This window comes from Triticum aestivum, chromosome 2D (assembly GCF_018294505.1).
Source record: "Triticum aestivum cultivar Chinese Spring chromosome 2D, IWGSC CS RefSeq v2.1, whole genome shotgun sequence".
In the NCBI taxonomy this organism is placed as follows: domain Eukaryota; kingdom Viridiplantae; phylum Streptophyta; class Magnoliopsida; order Poales; family Poaceae; genus Triticum; species Triticum aestivum.
Window position 1 is genome coordinate 38046066 of NC_057799.1, and position 19062 is coordinate 38065127.

The 19062-nt window shown below is 47.4% G+C and overlaps 1 protein-coding gene across 1 annotated transcript; it reads left to right on the top strand.

The window, feature by feature from the left end:
* Positions 1-1210: 1210 nt before the first annotated feature.
* LOC123048574 (increased DNA methylation 1) lies at positions 1211-3919 on the top strand. The gene is made up of 5 exons (XM_044471653.1): positions 1211-2623; positions 2722-3034; positions 3123-3209; positions 3323-3422; positions 3520-3919. The coding sequence occupies exons 1-5, from the start codon at positions 1384-1386 to the stop codon at positions 3718-3720; spliced, it is 1941 nt and encodes a 646-aa protein (XP_044327588.1). The 5' UTR covers positions 1211-1383; the 3' UTR covers positions 3721-3919.
* Positions 3920-19062: the final 15143 nt, after the last annotated feature.

Here is a 19062-nt window from a genome sequence, read left to right on the forward strand (position 1 = left end):
ACGATCCGTACTGCGGCAGCGGCTAAAGGAAAACATCATGGATCAAAGCCTCTCCACCATCACCCACGTGCCAATCTGTCTGCTGGCATTAGCCCCAACACTTCGCGCCTCTGTCCTACTAATTTCATCAGTCTAACCATTCCTTTAAATTCCCTCTTTTTCGATGCCCTTGAGCCTCACGCACATGTACCTCCTGTAAGTTTCTTCCTTGTCTCCTGTCAACGCCTCGTTGAGCGGGATCGCCGTTGGCTTCGATGAGGGCTCATCCTCGACAACACCTGCACTGTCGCCAGTCGCGGCGGACCATGTTGTTTGTCAGCTCAATCTTGGTGTGTCATGCTCAATCTCCACCTCGCCTTCGTCATTGTCAGTGGTCTAGACAGGACCCATGTCCCCTGAGCCGCGACTGATAGAGCAGTACTGAATATTTGGTACAAGGTACTCCCTATGTTTCTTTTTAGTCGGCATACAAAATTTGGTCAAAGTCAAACTTTGTTAACCTCGACTAAGTTTATAGAAAAAGATATCAACATTCACAATATGAAATCAATATTATTAGATGCATCATAAAATAATTGTCATACTATAGCTTTAGTATTGTAGATGTTGATATACTTTCTACAAAGTTAGTCAAACATTGTAAAGTTTGACTTTGACCCAATTTTATATGCAGACTAAAAAGAAACGGAGGGAGTATGTTATAATTGGACTTGGATTCAAACTGTGTGAAAATATGGCATGAAGTCGTGTCCTAGTAGATCACTTGTATCGTGGCCCTCCCATATAATGCGAAGGTAGATCCATGATATAATCTATGCCGTCATAATAATCCAAACACGCAAGGGGGCTGACGGCATGTGCCGGCGCCCGGGTGGCCAAGCTCCGGGATGTAGCCGAGCTCGGTTAACCTCGTTAACATATCTTGGTGTCATGCCGCTCAGCCTTTGTGATTGTCTGGTCGTCGATAGATGACTGCGTACCTCGATTAATAATTCTAACAAATATTAACACTTTCGACACTAGTGTTCGGCCCGGCCCCATGATGGCCACACTACTGGCCGTTGTCGCCATGGCCAGCCGCACCGTCTCCGAGTCCAGCTCGCAGCAGGTCGCCGCCGTCTCCGACTCTACTCCGGCCATATTCCTACTTTTTTTCCGCGAGATTTTGTTTTCTCAAGAAAAAAAATCCTTAAAACGAGAATCCCCGAGGCTTACGTGTCCGACTCGCGCCTGGTGTTTCCTTCGCGCGATATACCTGCTCGTAACCGACGGGAACACCCGCGATCCGCCGGAAAAACTCGAGTTTGGTAAATTCATCTTCCCATCACCGCGTCCGCCGGCCGGAAGCATCGCATCTGTGTCTCGCGCCGGCGCAGGACGACCATGGACATCGCGGAGTACGTCGAGTTCATGGCCGGCGGCGGCCGGGGCCCGCGGGGCGACGAGCTGCGGCGGAGGGCCAGGGAGCACCTGCTCGCGTCCGGCTGGACCCTCTACAAGTTCGCCAAGTGCGACGGCCGCCAGGAGCTCCGCTACAGGGCGCCCCACGGCGCCTCCTACATCTCCCTCATCGTCGCCTGCAAGAAGTTCCAGCTCTTCCGCACCGCGCCGCCGAGGAACCCCGCGGCCGCTCGTGGGAAGCCGAGGAAGAGGAGCGCGGCGGCGAATTGTTCGTCCGGGAAGGGGATGGGGAAGGAGATCGCTCGTGTGATAAGCCCGATCGGTGCGGAAAATGGCGGCCGTAAGCGGGGTTTTGGAGGCGACGAGGACGTGTGTGGGCCGGCCGTCGGCAATTTGTTCGCCGGCGACTGCCCCACGAGGCACCGGAAGGTGAGGAGGGTCTCCGCGCTCTACGCCGACGACGCCCTCAAGAAGTACGCCGCCAAGAAGAGGAAGAAAGCGTCGGCGTCTCCCCAAAGTTCCGCGTCTCCCCAAAGTCCTGCGTCTCCCGCGGCGTCGCCGTCGCGCGTGCTGCGGCCGAGGCCGAAAGACGGAGACAAGGCGCAGGCGGCGGCGGCGGCGTGCCAGCCGACCCGCGCGAGGACGATCCTCGCCGTGCTCATGGACAAGAAAATCCTTCCCCCGACGGCCAAGCTGTCCTACAGGCGAACGAGGGACGAGCCTCCGGCCAAGCAGGGCACGGTCACCGCGCAAGGGACCATACGGTGCGCGTGCGGCTGCGGCGGCAAGGCCTTCACCGTGGCGGAGTTCGCGGCGCACGCTGGCGGCGGATGCGGCGAAGAGCGCCCGTCGGCGAGCGTGTACCTCAACGACGGCAGGTCGCTGTCGCAGTGCCTGGTGCAGCTGATGCGCGCCCACGGCGGCAGCAGCAGGGCCACAGGCTCGCCGTCGCCGCGCGCGAGGCTGAAGCGCAGATGCCCGCCCGAGCTGGGGGACGGCGACTGGGTGTGCTCCGTCTGCGCCGACTTCGGCGACATGCTGCTCTGCGACTGCTGCCCCTCGACGTTCCACCACGGCTGCGTCGGCCTCGACGCCACCCCGCAGGGGGAGTGGTTCTGCCCTTCCTGCCGGTGCGCCGCCTGCGGCTCCAGCGAGTTCGAGCTCGCCGACGGCGAGTTCACCGACAAGACGGCGATCTACTGCGACCAATGCGAACGAGAGTGTAAGTACATTCTCAATACATCCCAAATTACTCCGAGAATCTACAATGTACATTGAATCAACTACGTAGATACTTATTCATCTCTGTTAATTTTACAGATCATGCCGGCTGCGTCAGGGGCAGAGGCGACCAGCTCGAGTGCTGCCCAGAAGGGCCATGGCTATGCAGCCATGACTGCTCGAACATTTTCCAGCGTCTGCAAGGGCTGGTTGGAAGATCAATGCCTACATCAGTGGAAGGCGTAACCTTCACCGTGTTGAGATCAACGAAGCTCCCCGAGGAGGAGGCCATGGCGGCGGAGGAGCACGGGAAGCTGTGCTCGGCGTTCGACGTGCTCCACGAGTGCTTCATCACCCTCATCGAGCCGCAGACGCGGACCGACCTCAGCCACGACATCGTCTTCAACAGAGAGTAAGTAAATCTTCAGCTCTTTCTCAACATCACATTTCCTCCGGGGAACAAGAATGCCTTGCTGACGTGCTTGAGGAATGTGGTGCAGATCGGAGCTGAGGCGGCTCAACTTCCGGGGATTCTACGTGGTGGGTCTCGAGAAAGGCGGCGAGCTCATAACCGTGGGCACGCTCAGGTACTTGCTCCCAGCACTTGATCATCCTCTTCTCAACTTCTCATGCATATATGCAGTGCCTGGTTACTTTTCTCCTTGCAAATGCTGAACACCAATCTGCCATGTCGGTGCAGGGTGTACGGGAAGAAGGTCGCGGAGCTGCCGCTCGTCGGGACCCGGTTCGTGCATCGCCGGCAAGGGATGTGCCGCCTACTCATAAACCAACTGGAAAAGGTACGTCTCAAGCTTGATCGATCAGTGTATTGCTTTCTCCAAGAATTGCCTTCCATGATGGTCAGAGCTAAACATTTCATATTTGCTGAACTTGCAGTTGCTTGGCGAGCTGGGGGTGGAGAGGCTCGTGCTGCCGGCGGTGCCTGAGCTTCTACCGACATGGACCGGATCCTTCGGTTTCCAGGCCATGAGCCATCCCGACAAGATGGAGATTGCAGAGCACACCGTCATGTGCTTTCAGGGAACCACGATGTGCCAGAAGTTCATCGTCGGCACGGCGGCGACTCCACGAAGATGAAACATGCTGCTACTATGTAGAAATCAAGAGTTCAAAGTGAGATGGCAAGATTGAGCTACTCATATTTGTCAGGAGAGGATCGATACACTGACAGACTGGCTGTACATTAGTTTGGTACCACTGCTACACGTATGATGTAGGATGTAAGTGAAAATGAAAAGTCCATTTTTCTGTCATGTGACTGGTGGAGTAATTTGGAATTTTATGAAGGAAATTACTAGCGGTGATCCTATTATTATCTGCTGAAAAACATGGTATGTGCAACAAGAGACCAGCCCAGTAAACAAAAGCAATTAGGTCCTGATGATATACATAGACATTAAATTGACAACAGAGAATAGAAACAAAGGCAAGGAACTCGAGTCATCCTCATGTAAGTTATCATCCAACAAGGGCAATTCAGATATCCAGCTCAGGTTAAGGATCTTTGGTTTATAGGCCAAAAAGCTTGAAATGCTAACTTATTTATACGCTATTTGCAAGACTTGCAAAACAAAGGACACGCTTGCAAGATTTGCAGGTACAAGGACACAAATTTTAAAACAGTTGAGGAGTAACAAACAGGTTTGCGCCTCGAGTTCAAACTTATGCATGTAGACTTCGTAGAAGGGCATGACTTTCCTATGGTGTAGTATATGGAAGTCCAGGAATGACAACCTTTTTCGGAAGAAAGGACAGTGCACATATGTGGCTACTTTTAATTGCAGATCATGAACACTCATCCTTAGGGGCAAATAGCTCCCATGCGACATCTTTGAGTTGAATTGTCTCTCATGCGATGCCGTTGGTTGTAATGGCTCTCATGCGACGTCTTCCAGCGCATAAATAGCTCAAGCAAGACAACCCTTTTACGCGGCTAGTTGGCTGTTAGTTAGGCTGAGGTTTGGTTAGGACACTGGGGGTTATGTGCTCTAACTGGTGGGGTCCACCTAGGGCCACGTAGTCAAGAGTCAACCGTCCACGACTCGACCGGTGACTGTGTGACCGTGCTCGACTCGCCCGTGCTGGACTGGGCGAGCGGCGTCGCCGTAAGCATCTTCTCCGGCAGCGGTTTCTTCTCCGCGGTGGTGGAGCGCATTTCTCGGCAGCGGCGGAGCTATTGCGAGTGAGCCCGAAACCCTAGTCCCACTCCCCAGAATTTTGGGGGATCTGTGGCCTCATGCTGCTCCTCTGTTTCTTGGCGATTTAGAATCTCGATTGGATCTGGGGGCTGTTTCTTCTCCGTGGCCCGGTGGTGGAGTGCCTTTCTCGGCAGCGGCTATTGCGAGTGAGTATTTTCCAAACTCTAGTCCCATTCCCCAGAATTTTGGATAAATCTGTGGCCTCATGCTGCCCCTGTTTCTTGGCGTTTTAGAATCTCGATTGGATAGGAGCGCGGGGGCTGAATGAGATGGAGCGAGGAGACAGTGCTTCAAATCGGTAATGCCGCCCTCTTTTCTCTTTTAGCTGTTATCGAACTCGATTTGGTAGTGACTGTTGCTTACACTGCCGCCGCTGCCTGCCATTGACAAAACAGGGGAGGTTCAGGTTCTGCCACCACATTCGCAATTATAGTGGAATTTTCCCCCTGTAAAGCCAAGCTCAGTGATGGCAGTGTCCAAGACATTGATAGAGATACCACCGTGAGGTTGGATGTCGAATTTGCAGACGTTGATCCCCAGGAATTGGAGAGCATGAAGGAGAAGGCCGTGGGCAATTTGGTGGAGAGAATTGGGGAGAGTATTGTTTGGGGTCCAGAACAAGAGGTATCTCTGCAACGTTTCGATAACTATAATGGTGAATATGTGAGAATTGAAGATGGAGAATCCATGGTTGCTGAAATTGATCAGCAAGAAGGGTGGGCAAGCAAACAAGTAACATTTTATGCTGAGCTAATTGATCTGCAAACTCATTCCAGAGTTGGTTATGTGCCATCAAAGATGGCTGCACAGGTGGAAGATGATGAGTGGGTTTCACAAAAGAAGATGTTGGCATTGTTGACTGAACCGACTGTAGTAGCTAAAGATACAGGGATTGATGCAGATGGAGAGGAGGGAACCCATGGTGCTAGGAAGATTGTTGTTGACTGGAATGTAGTAGAGTTGGATGAAAAACAGATTTGGTCATTACATCAATATCTGACATTGATATGGCCGAAATGTTTGGCATTCAAGTTGATGACAAAGATAAGGAGAAGGATGACAGTTCTTTGCCTGCTGATGGTAACACAGGCCCTAGAAATGCAAATGAGGATGAAGAAGAGCTGATGAGAGAGGCTGCAGATGATGTGGATGATGCAGATGATAATGAGCTGGTTTGTTTGTATGACAAAGAGAACCCAGTTATTGAGGTGGGAAAGTTGTGGCCAAGCATGAAGGAGTTTAGGATGTCTTTCAGGACCTATGCAGTGAAAAAAGAGTTTGATGCCAAGACTATGTGGACTGATCGAAAGAAATTTTATGCTCGGTGCAAAGGTTATGATGGTGGTGGCAATCCTTGCAAATGATACTTGTCTGCCAGACTACAACCTGATGGAAGTACAGTAAGGGTAAATCAAATACCACACCAGCATACATGTATGACCACTTCACAGAGAGTTTCAAAGATGACATCACAACTTTGGGTTACAAAGAAGATTACTCCTATTTTAGCCAAGACTCCAAACACTACTGCAAAGAGGCTTAAAGTTGACTTGGAGAAGCTGTACCCCATCCAGCTGCAATATACCACAGTGTGGAAAGCAAAACAAAGGGCCATGAAATCATTGTATGGTGACTGGGCAAATACATTTAGGATGTTGTATAGTTTTAAAGCAGAGGTGGAGAAGAGGTCACCTGGAAGTGTGGTGGAGATAGATACAGAGGTAACAGAGGATGGCAAGGTTTTATTCAGCAAGTTTTTTATGTGTTTGAAGCCTTGCATAGATGGATTCAAAGCAGGTTGTCATCCATATTTGAGCATAGACTCATCTTTTTTGACTGGAAAGTGGAATGGTCAGTTGGCTGCATGCAATGCTCTAGATGGATACAACTAGATGTTCCCAATTGCAATAGGAATGTTTCAATCAGAGACAGAGGCATCATGAATATGGTTCATGATGCAACTGAAAAGATGCATAGGGCCAGTTTCTCCTTTGGCCATCCACACAGATGCATGTAAAGGGTTGGAAAATGCAGTAAAAAATGTTTTCCCCCATGCTGAGCAGAGGGAGTGCTTTGGACATATGTGGATGAATCTGATAAAAAAATTCAGAGGAGATGAATTTGGGCGCATGTGGCCAGCAGCAAGATCCTACACCAGACAGACACATTCCTATCACCTTGGTAAGATATTGGCACCATGTAGTGATAATGAATTTGCTTCATGGTTGAACACCCACCATTCTCTGTTGTGGTATAGATCAGGTTTTAATACTGCCATAAAATGTGATCATATCAATAAAACTTGGCAGAAAGTTTTAACAACAAAGTGAAGGATTTGAAAGACTTGCCTGTGCATGACATGGTGGACCAAATAAGGATCATGATCATGCATTTGTGGGAGTTGAGAGGAAAAATTGCTAATATTTTGGAAGGGGACAAGTTTCCAGCAGTGGTACAACAGGTGGTCAACAGGAGTAGAAATCTTTCACATCTATCTGTTGAGAAATCTTCCTTGTGGGGTGCTGAAGTTAGAGATACAAAGAGTGGCAAGAGGCATGTGGTAAATACTGAGTTGCATGAGTGCACTTGCCAAGAGTGGCAACACACTGGAAAACCATGTGAGCATTCCATACTTTTTTTGGCATCTAAACCCAGGTTAAATATGCACCCATATTTGCATGAGTATTATTCAGTACAAAAATTCAAAGCTGCATATGCAAGTCCAATTCCTGCACTGACTGACCAATCTCAGTGGCCTGAGGTGGAAATAGAATTTACCTTGTGTCCCCCTGTCACTAGAAGAAAGACCGGGAGGCCAAAACAGAGCAGATTCAAAGCTTGGTTTGAGAAAGGTGGTTGTAGTAAGAAGGAAAAAAGGAAAAGGAAAATAATGATAAGCCCAAAAGGGCTAAAAAAGGTAACAAAAATAGGTGCAAGTTGTGTGAGGTACTTGGGCACAGAGTTGGTTCATCCAAATGCATCTACACTCCTCAGAGGCCAAAGTATGTTTATGTTACTGTTTTTGCAAGTTTTTGATTTTGCTACTTGTTCTAGTATCTAACCAAGTGAAATGATTTATTTTTTAGGAGGAAGCGTGCAGAAAAAGCCCCACCTCTTGTTGTTGAACAATGCTGGCCAGTGAAAAAAGCAAGACTCAATGGCTTTAGAAGGAAGAGCACTAAGCAGATAATGTTTGGTGACAAAGATATGGAGCAAACTGAAACTGTTACTGCTGAACATGAGCTAAGTGTTTCTGTTTTGAACGATGTGATGCATACTGAATCTGTTTTGCAGGCGCTAGGGCAATCTGAAACTGTTGCAGATGAAGCAACTGTTGTGCTGCCATGCGAATCTGCTTTGACAGCTGTGTTGCCATGTTTGGAGGTTGTGCTGCCAAGTGTTGAGTTGCAAACTGAAGTAGTTGAACAATGTGTGCCATCTACTCAAGCTGCAGAAGTGCAAACTGAAGAAGTGGGACATGGTGAGGTGCAAAAGTTGAGGGGGCCTAGTGGAGTTGGCAAGAAAACCAAGGGGCCAAAAAGCAAGAGCATCGGCATCAACAAACTATGCGCCGTGGAACCAAACGGTGGAAAAAAGGAGAGGAAATCGAGTGGTCGAAAGAAGCAAAAGAAATAGAGTCGAAATCATTCAAATTTGATGTGAAAACTTAAGTTTGTTGTCATTTGATGTGAAAACTTATGTGCTATGATGTTGATTTGACTTGAAATAAAATTCAAATTTGAACCGACATTTAAATTTGAACCTATCTCCAATATTTTTGGAGTTCATTTGTTTGTTCTGTGATGTTGCATTGTTTTATGTACTACTATGCACTTTAGTTCATAAATCCAACCCTTTTTGTGAAGTCCAACTCATAGTCACTGAAAATGTTGTCCAAACAGGCTCCAAAGTAAGGGAAAACGACCCCATTTCTAAGCAAGTTTTTTTCGACCTTCTCAAAATCACCCAAAAAGATTTTCTAGCTTATATTATACCTATATAGGATCAGTACGAAGTCTCACCTTTTTTTGAATAAGTATTCATATTATTAATTTATTTTTGAACAAACACCCTTTAATACAAAGTCAGCAATAAAACAAGTTTAAAAATTTAAAATGCAAAAATAACTTCAGATCCTCCTTAGTCACTCCAAAATGAAGCTAAGGTGAGGTTTTTGATTTTTTGCATTTTCAAAACCTCAAACCCTCTTCTCACTCCTTTGAACTCTATGCAACCTCAGTCGAGATAGTACAATTTGTGAAGGTTTTTTCATGCAAAGATCATTAGATCAAGTTTATCATTTTATATCATAACTATGTAACATAACAAGACTATATGCGCATGTTTTTCATTTTTTAGATTTTTTTGAATTAGTTATACACATTTGAATGTTCGGTCAAACCTTTCAAAACCCCGTTGACTGCCTCCAAAACCCATGTAACCCTAGCGCCAAACGTCCACCGTCGATCTAACCCTAACGCCAAACTGCGGCCGTCGGATAGGCCTTCTAGAAGGATTCCGCGGGGGCGATCCGTGGGAGCCCTGATTCTCCAATCTGATTGGCCACCGTTTTTTTTCTCTGACGAACAGATAACGTTGAGCGGGGGAGCATCTCAGTGACCGTTGGGCCGAGCAGATCGGGCCCGGCAGAGCCTGGCGTGCGTGCGCACGGCCGTCGAGAGGGGGGGATGGGCTGCATGCGAGAGGGTCACTGACATGTGGGCCATCCCTGTCCCATGCATGCCATGCAACGGCGTCGCAGCCTAGCTATTCTGTGCTCGTAAACGCTGGGACACAGCCTAGCCATTTGCATGCGGACTTGCATGCACGCATCGACGCAGTAAAGCAGCGGCAGGGGCGCAGCGTATAGGTACGTCACATCTAAGCTATTTTAACAAATGCATGTTTGAACCTGAGACACGGGACGGACGCGTCGGTGGTGCAGCTCCTTTTTCAGTGTCACGCGCGGATGAACGGGCCTGTTTCCCACGCGGCATCACCGCCGATGCAAGTCCACGAAACGATGCATCTCGCCTGTGCCGCCCGTGCCTCTTTGGATGCTCTGCCCGCCGTTTTTTGAATTAATGCCCGCAATTATTTATGCCAGCACGAACGGAGAAGAGAAAACGATCAAAGGCATCGTGTACATTGACTACGGCTGCAACACGGCTATAAAAGGGCACAATTTCCTCATCCCTCTTACACTCATCTCTCAAGCCTCCTCCGCTTCTTCGTTTCGAGCCAAATCCACCAGTCGAGCCACCATGCAGTTCTACGGCCCTACCTACCGTCGCCCTCGCACCGTGCCGGAGAGGGAGTACCCGGCCGGAGTCATCGTCGAGAATATCCTGAGGGTGTGGGTCATCTCAAGGTGGAGGGGCCCTAGATAGTTGACTCGCTTCTTCCTCCAAGCCGGCTACCGCCACCTCCCTCCGGGCACTCCGCCCATGTTCCACCTCCACGAGCAGTACGATGGCGACGCCAACGGCATCGTCATCGCCCTCTACGTCACCTTCACCAACCCCTACGACGCTCACCACCTCCTCGGCCAGGTGTTCTGGTGTGGATGCGAGTTTATCGCGTTCACCACCTACAACATCTTCACCAACTTCCACCACATCTTCCCCCACCCCAACGGCATGCACACCCTCCCCTACCAGATGCCGGAGAACGACGAGTGAGGGGCGCCGGCTAAGGAGGGGCCAAGGAGTTGTTCGAGTGCGAGTCTTTCTATCTATCTAACTTGTGTTGTGTTGGTTGGGGCGTGTGTGCCCGTGTCTTCTAGCTATATGTCTAGTTTTAATTATTTTCCTTTCATGTTTTATGCACTATATGTTGTAAGGGGATGCCCCTCTATATGTTCTCTAAGGGGATGCTACTAGGGTACCCGATGCCCCTCTATCGTGCTATCTATTAATGTTTTTTCGGGCCTAAAGTTTCTCCATTGCATTTTATTTATTTGGCCATGTGAACTAAAAAATGCACTAAAACATGATCCAATCATAAAAGTTGTTGTTAGCACGTGTCTAGTTAATTATCTTCCTTTTATGTTTTATACACTATATGTTGTAAGGGGATGCCCCTCTATGTTGTAAGGAGATGCTACTAGGGGCATACTAGATGTCTTCTTTTTTTGAGAGGGGCACAACCTTTTTGGTTGAAACACACGAGTAAAAACTTTGAAAACACCATAGCACAAATCAAAAAAATTTAAAAATGGTGCTTGGTTGAAATAAACTAGAACCAAACAATTGCAACTTTTTTGGTTCACAAAGACTGCAAGTTAGACTGCTAACTAGAACCAACCTTTTGTTTTAGGCGAAACAACACGGGACCCTACCATCGGACACGATAGCTTGTGCATAAAAATAGCTCAAATAATTATCAGATGAGTTATCTCAAAAAAGGTGACTACAGGAAACTTAAAATTTGTGAAATAACCTAAAGCCGAAAAGATATATCGATGTCAATGACCGTGTGCACTATTTTTTTCACTAGCTACACTTCTTTTATCAATGGGCCTGGATATGTTCTATTCGGCCCTGCCTAACTTCTATATGGGCCTGGCCTTTTCGGGCAACTGTGGACGAACTTTTTTTCCTTTTCTCCCTCTACCACTGAAACTGATGACGAACTGAAGAACTGAAAAAGGGGCCGAAACAGAGTGGAGAAGACATGTCGAATTCGTACAACGCAACACTTTTATTCAAACATCCATATCATTACGATTACAAATGATGCCCAATCTATTCACTTACGACTAATTATCATCACATAAACAAATGCGAGAGCAATTACACAAACATAAAAAAGTCTGGCCATCAGCCCCATCAAATTGCCCTGCTTCTGCAATTCGATGAGTTTCTTCATCTGCTTGTTCAGCTTCTTCAGCTCTGCCGTCACTCCTGCATCCCCCACAGTAGCACCAATGGAATGGGCACCCCCAATGGAATTGCCAGATCCAGGGGCCCCAGATCCAGACGGGCCCGTTCCAAACTTGCCCAACTTCTCCGCCTCCAACGGTAAATCGAGCTCCCCTGATGCACCCTCCAGTTGAATCCGCTCTATGTACTCATCTAGCCACTCAAAATGGGTGCATTGCTTCAATTTCTGAAATCGGAAAGATGAACCCTAAATCCCAAATCCGATGAAAAATGGGAAAATATGAAATTGGGAGACAAAAACCAAAATTGGCATATTGAGAAGTAAAATCTCACCTTTCCCTGCTCTGGTTTGCTCTCGCATTTCACGAATTCCCGCCCAAGGTTGCCATTCTTGTCGGTCGTTGTGACTAGCCGCTTCAGGGGTGCGGTACGTGGGCATGCAGGGCACCTTGTCATGGGCACTGCGCTATAGCGCGGCCATGAGCGGCGGGAGGCTGAAGCGGAGCTCGACATTGCTAGGTCGCGGCCCAGAACGGCGTTGCTGCGCGTCGTCGCCGGAGAAGAAGAACAACAACGGTCGGGGAGGGGGGGGGGGGAGGATGGGCTCGGGTGCTGCACGGCTCGGGGTCCTCTTGTACCAATGCTGAGCTGGATAAGTTAGTGGGTCCCACGCTGTGGGTCCCGCTCACCTGACCAATGCTGAGCTGGATAAGTTAGTGGGTCCCACGCTGTGGGTCCCGCTCACCTGATTTGAGTTTTAAACATGTGTCTTTGGATTAGGCAGCAGTGTCGCACTTCCAACGCAGATGTCGCATGAGAGCCATTTGAACCAACGATGTCGCATGAGAGACAATTCAACTCAACAACGTCGCATGGGAGCTATTTGCCCCATCCTTAGAGCCAACTTCGATGCAGAATGAAACGAGTAATAGCGCATTTCTAAGCAGGGAACTTCAATAACACCAGATTCAATAATAATTACAGTTTGTAATTAAGGTCTACTCCGATGCTGCATGCAATTATCATCCAAATGATAGCAGGACTAGCATTGGAATGACGCATATACAATTCCAAGAAGCAGGGCATGGTAGTACTGTTATCTTCATTTCTTCAGCTGGCAGAGCAGCATTTGCAGGCGGAGGTGAGGGCACTTCACAGCAGGACAATCACCGTGGAAATAGCGATAACAGCGGACCGCTAGGAGGAACAGCAAAAGACCAACTAGACGCGTCAAAAGTTCACGCAGAAGGGCAGAACACAGTCGACAGCAAACTGAGATAAAACACCTGCCCCAAGCGGCACTACAGGAAACGACCAGCCGTCGAAACAACATGAGAGTTAACTCCCTCCCACCCAAGTAAAATATTGAGTGAGGCAAATGGGTCTATCATGAATCCCAAAAGTATTACATATCGTACTCCACATGTAAGCAGAAGCTGAGCAAGAGGGGAAAAAAAGATGATTTATAGTTTTATATTCCTTTTCTTCATATTGTCTTTAGTGGCTATGGCATTGTGCCAGATCGTCCATAGCCAGATTTTCAATTTGAAGAGGGATTATAGCTCTCCACATCGGTTGAAAGTCTACCAGGGATCGATCGGAACAAGTAATTATACATCGATTTCACAGGTTTCTTTGCTACAACAAATGCTCTGCAAACCCAAGTGATTCATATATCTAGAGAACTCAACAGAGAAGCTCACAATTGTGCGTCAATTTCTTCAAGAATATATCAGGGCTTTTTTATGGAGGCGCCCTGCTCCTCCAAAGGTGCGTGTGTTTGCATGGAGGGTAGCGACAGACTGTCTCCCTACTTGGACAAATAAACATTCTCGTAATCTTGAAGTGTCTAACCTTTGTCCTGTGTGTGCCACCGAACTGGAGGACACTTTCCATGCTCTCTGTAGATGCCCCCGAGTGGTCGCCCTATGGCTGTCAATGGCGAAGCAATGGAACATCCCAGATGTCCGGCAGCTTGTGAACACAGGGCCGGAGTGGCTCTTTCATGTGCTTGATGACCTGCCAGAGGAGGAGCGCATGTACACGCTCATGACGATTTGGCACTGCTGGCACGTCAGAAACGAGATCGTCCACGACAAACAACCACCACCAGTAGAGGCCTCGACAAGGTTCCTGTACAGCTATATCAGCTCCTTGCTGGCCCTTCAAGCGGATCCTCATGGCGATCATGTCAAAGGCAAGATGGTGGCCGCCCCCCAGGTCAAGAGGGAGCAAGTAGCGCATGTGTACCAAGCAAAGGAGCAGACATTCAGATGGGAGGCACCGCCGGCCGGCTGGGCGGTGCTTAACATCGACGGCTCCTTCTCTGACAAATACGGGAGTGCTGGGGCAGGCATGGTTCTCAGGGACGAACATGGAGCTATCATCTTCTCTTCTAGCCGAGAGTTACGGCAGTGTATGTCCCCGCTGGAGTCCGAACTTGCAGCATGCATGGAGGGCATTTCCCTAGCCTCACAATAATCTGCACTACCGATTGTTGTCCAAACGGGCTGCCTAGACATGGCCAAGCTGATTAATGAAGGAGGAGAGAACCGGTCTGAGCATATGATGATGGTACGTGAGATCACTAAGCTTCTACAGGACCGTGGGGAATTTCTAGTCAAGCATGTAAGGAGAGAACAAAATGTTGTTAGCCATTTTTTAGCAAACTATGGTAGAATTAAAAAGCGCACCGCGGTGTGGCTTCGATCTGGTCCGGACGAGGTGCCGGACCTTTGTAATGCAGATATGGCTGCTGGTTGATGAATGAAACCCTTTTCCCTCGCAAAAAAAAAAGAATATATCTAACAATGAAATGTTGTAGCTCGGTACACAATGGAGTTCAATGCCCCTATGCTTTCGAAGCTAGGCAATCTCAATGTACATGATTTTCGAATCCTGGTTCTAAACCGTGTCTGCTACTCCTGCGAGTACTGGTATGTCCCACTTCGTCGCCACATGATCGACCACAGAATGGCAAAGCAAATTTCTAGGCTTATACAAAATGTTGTCCAGTTCACAACCGCAAATTATGACAAATTTTACTTTGCTGAGGACATGGGGAAGGTTTGTAAACAAAGTCAAAATTTGGAAAGTTTGACTTAAAAATATATTATATGCATGGTAATTTGGCAAGGAGGGAGTATAATAGCTAGAGCATTAGTATTGACGACCATAGATGCAGACAGGAGTCGGTCGATTGGTGGAGTAATAGTAGTAGACGCTGGCAGGAGTCGGTCTACTTGTCGCAGACGTGATGCCTATAAACACGATCATTATCATGAATAACGTCATAACTATGTGCTTTTCTATCAGTTGTCCAAACTATGACCCCAGGTCTACTTTAATCATATTACTCAAACAAAAAATATGATACGGCCATATCTAATGCTAGAGTTGTAGCTACAATACGTTGGCTATTTCTTTAGGCGACTACAGCCACCTGAAAAACCGATAGTCAAATGTACAAAGAAGTTCCTCACATGAAAGATCGGGCTAACAACGGATCGATCCTTGTCTGGAGGTTCGCTTCTCATCAATTGGTATCAGAGACCGGCATTTCTCACGGCACTTCGGAGGAGATGACTAGCACGTCTTCATCAAGGAGGAGCTACTTGAGGCTATCAAGTGATTTTTTGCTGAAGGAGAAAGGTTATGGTGCTGAACTTTTTCACACCTACTGTAGAGTGGGCGAGAAAGTTTGCGCCACGACAATCGACCATGACAGTTCGATCAACGCAGTCGGCATCGACATGGTGGAGAAGCTGCAACTATCAATGAGACCACATCCAAGGCCGTACTCATTGAGGAGGATCTACGACAAGCTCGACATCATGCACCAAACTACGACACTGTTTTCAGTCGGCCAATTTTCTTGTGAGGTTTTGTGCGACGTAATTCCAGTAACAATGATTTCATGCCATATGTGAAGGAAATATGCCCTAGAGGCAATAATAAAGTTGTTATTTATATTTCCTTATATCATGATAAATGTTTATTATTCATGCTAGAATTGTATTAACCGGAAACTTGATATATGTGTGAATACATAGACAAAATAAAGTGTCCCTAGTATGCCTCTACTTGCACTACTAGGGAAAATCTTATACACAGAACTTTAGCTGTAGCGCGTGTTAAAAAAACATGCTGGTGCTAAGTAGCAGTAGCGCGCTGGTGTAAACGGCGCTACATATACAATTGTAGCAGTAGCGTGCCTGAAGATAAAAGCGCTACTACTAAAATTCCCACGGCTTAGCCGATAGGCTACACATAGTAGTAGCGATCTACGTAGAACCGCGCTACCGCTACTTGCTTTGTAGCAGCGCGTTTATGATGAAATGCGCTACTGCTAAAGGAAATAAAATTAAATGGAAAGCAAATAGAAAAGTAAATGAAAATGAAAGAAATAGAAAAAGGTGAAAGGAAAAAAATAAAATGTGAAGAAAAATAAATGAAAAAGGGAAAAAAATAGAAAGGAATAGCAGTAGCGCGTATCGAGGAAAACGCTGTAGCTAGCTTAGCAGTAGCGCACTTCCTGGAACGCGCTACTGCTACTTCTGACTTAACCGCGCGGTCCTTCTTTCCCACGGCCACTTCCCCCAGATCCAACTCCTCCGCTGTCGCCGCCGCCGTCGCCCGTCGGCCGCCGCACGCTCTCCCGTCGCTCTCCGCACACCCTCGATGCCGCCCCCGACCTCGGATTCGACGCCGCCCCCGAGCCCGACCTCGACGCCGCCCCCGACCCCGAGCTCGACGCCGCCCTCCGCCGCACGCCCGAGCCCCGACCCCGACCTCGACGCCTCCTGTCCCTCCCTCGCCGCAGGCACCCGAGGTGAGCACGCCTGCTCCTCCCCCTCCCCTACCTCTGCCTAGCTAGGGTTCTTCAAATTTTAGTTGCATCAAATTAGTTAGGGTTCATCTATGGGTGGAAATGAATCGGATACAGATGCGGCTCGGATGTTTTCTTAGATGATGTTTTCTTAGATGATGAATAAACACTATTGTAATGCATAATAAAACGAGTAAAATTTGACCACTTATTTCACTTTTAAGTTGGATAATTGGAATATCCGCTACCACTTTCCACCCCTAGGTTCATCAAATTAGATGGTAATTAGGGCAGTAGTTCCTAGGTACTAATTAGTTAGTAAGAACTAGGTACTAATTAGGTACTAGTTTATTTTTATTTATAGTAAGTTTTTTTAGTAAGAACTAGTTGAATTAATAGAACTAGTTAGTAAGAACTTGTTGTTATTTTTTTAGTTAAAGCAATTTTTCCCGCATCGACGTCGACAATGCCTATCCCGCATCCTCGTCGTCGACTCGGCGGAGGACACCTGCTTGACCAGATGGGTCATGTCCGGGACTGGGCTCCGCCGGGCTGGTACTGGGAGGCGCTACCTACCGGGGGGCGCAGCTTGGTGAGGAGCCAGCCCATCGTTGACCCGAACCTTCTTTGGTGGCGGTCGCGTGGGCCAGTGACGGTGCAGAGGCTTGAGGACCCCGCGGAGGTGGTACGTCACCGTGTCAGCAAGGAGGATGCGCACGTCCGTCGCTACTTGTTTGCGTTGGAGCATAGGTTCTCCAATACCTGGCAGGTTCTCGAGGGATCTCACTGGAGCTATGATCCTGTGATGGTTCCTTCTCTTTGGGTGTCCACCGCCCGCGCCGATACCCGTCGTGCGCTAGGATTTTAGTTGTATTAGTGATGTTATATGTATGATACTATTCGGGATGTATTAGTGATAATATTCGACGATGTACGGACGCATGAGATGATTTACTTTTGCTTATTGAATGCATGCTAATTTGAATACTTATTTATTTTATGATTTGGTTTTGCTTATTGAATGCTCATGTCAATATGAGTCCTATAAGATATTTTGAAATGTATATCTTGTGTTGCTCAAATAGGATATGTGCTTGCCCAAGTGGCCGGTTATGTTTGCAGGTTACACCTCCGAGTGGCCTATGTTTTGCCGGAGTGTTGATTCATTTCCGTTCCGGCAAATTTCAGGCGCTCGATATGTCCTATTTTAGCAAAGGTCATGCCGGATTTTTCCGTGAATTTTGGCATGACTTGTGCCAGAATATGTAGGAAATATCGAGTGCCCCGGATTTGTGTGTTGAGTATCCTGGTAGTTGTCTTCGATCGATTTTCAATTAATGTTTCAACTATGAACATAGGAAATGTCTGACGACGAAAAGGATTTCGGTATTTGCAAATACTGCGAAGACGAGCGCGTCCTGTGCGACGGAATCTTCCTAGATGATGATAGGCGCTTCAGCATCAAGCTGGACGAGAACTTCGAAGTGGATACAGTAAGTCACAACGACAAGTCTTTTTTCGTAATTAAGCATGACATCTGCTTCATTTGCTTCAACTTATAATTATTTTTTTACTATTCTACTAGCGTATCCCCTGCCATGCAAGAGTTTTTGTCTTGGATAAGATAGGTTTCAGTCGTACTATGGAGGTAAAGAAAGTTTACTTGAAGACCGAGCATGGTTGTATTTTCCATGCAAAATTATACAACGCAGACGACTACACCTATTTTGGATGCAAAACTTGGCGAGCACTATGCAAGACTTATGCATTAGAGCCTGATATGGTTATCACCTTTGATATTCGTTCGGAAGATGATATTGAAGGTAATATCGACATCTGGATCCATGTGCAGACGCCTCCAGTTATACCATTATGTGAGTTTCTCAACCATATTTATGTCTTTGATATTGTTTATTCAAAAATAGTTGACAACTAATTTCTATTGTCAGCTTATTTCCGTTCAAGGAAACATGTCCAGCGCTTGGTAGACATGACCTACTACTGTCCCGGGGCTGAACTAAACTGCGAGGAGATAAGTCATTATGTTTCATGGCTTGAGGATCTTCATACTGTCAAGACAAATTTTCTTCCTGCACTTAGAAATGTTAGTACTCAAAACGTGCGACCAATAGTGTTCGTATTGAACTACGGTCACATCTATTTAGGAAAGATGGTAAGATTTTTACTATTTGTCCTTAGTGCATCTTTTGCATACATTATTTTTTAAGCTAAACTTCATTGCTAAGTATGTTACTATACGATGTCCTTCAACAGGGACTCCTGATGAATGTTGTGCCTCATGGGATCGAGACTAAAGGTACCATGAGTATTGTTAGCTTACGGCCAAGATATCCTACAATGCACTTGCATTCAGGATTTCTAATAGCGAGGAATGCTTAATAGTGAAAGACTGGAGCAAAATTGTGAAGGGGGAGTGCAAAGAAGTACTAGGGGCAGCAATCAGAAGCGCAGCCCACGATTAGGAGACAGGTTCATCTGCATGCTCCAA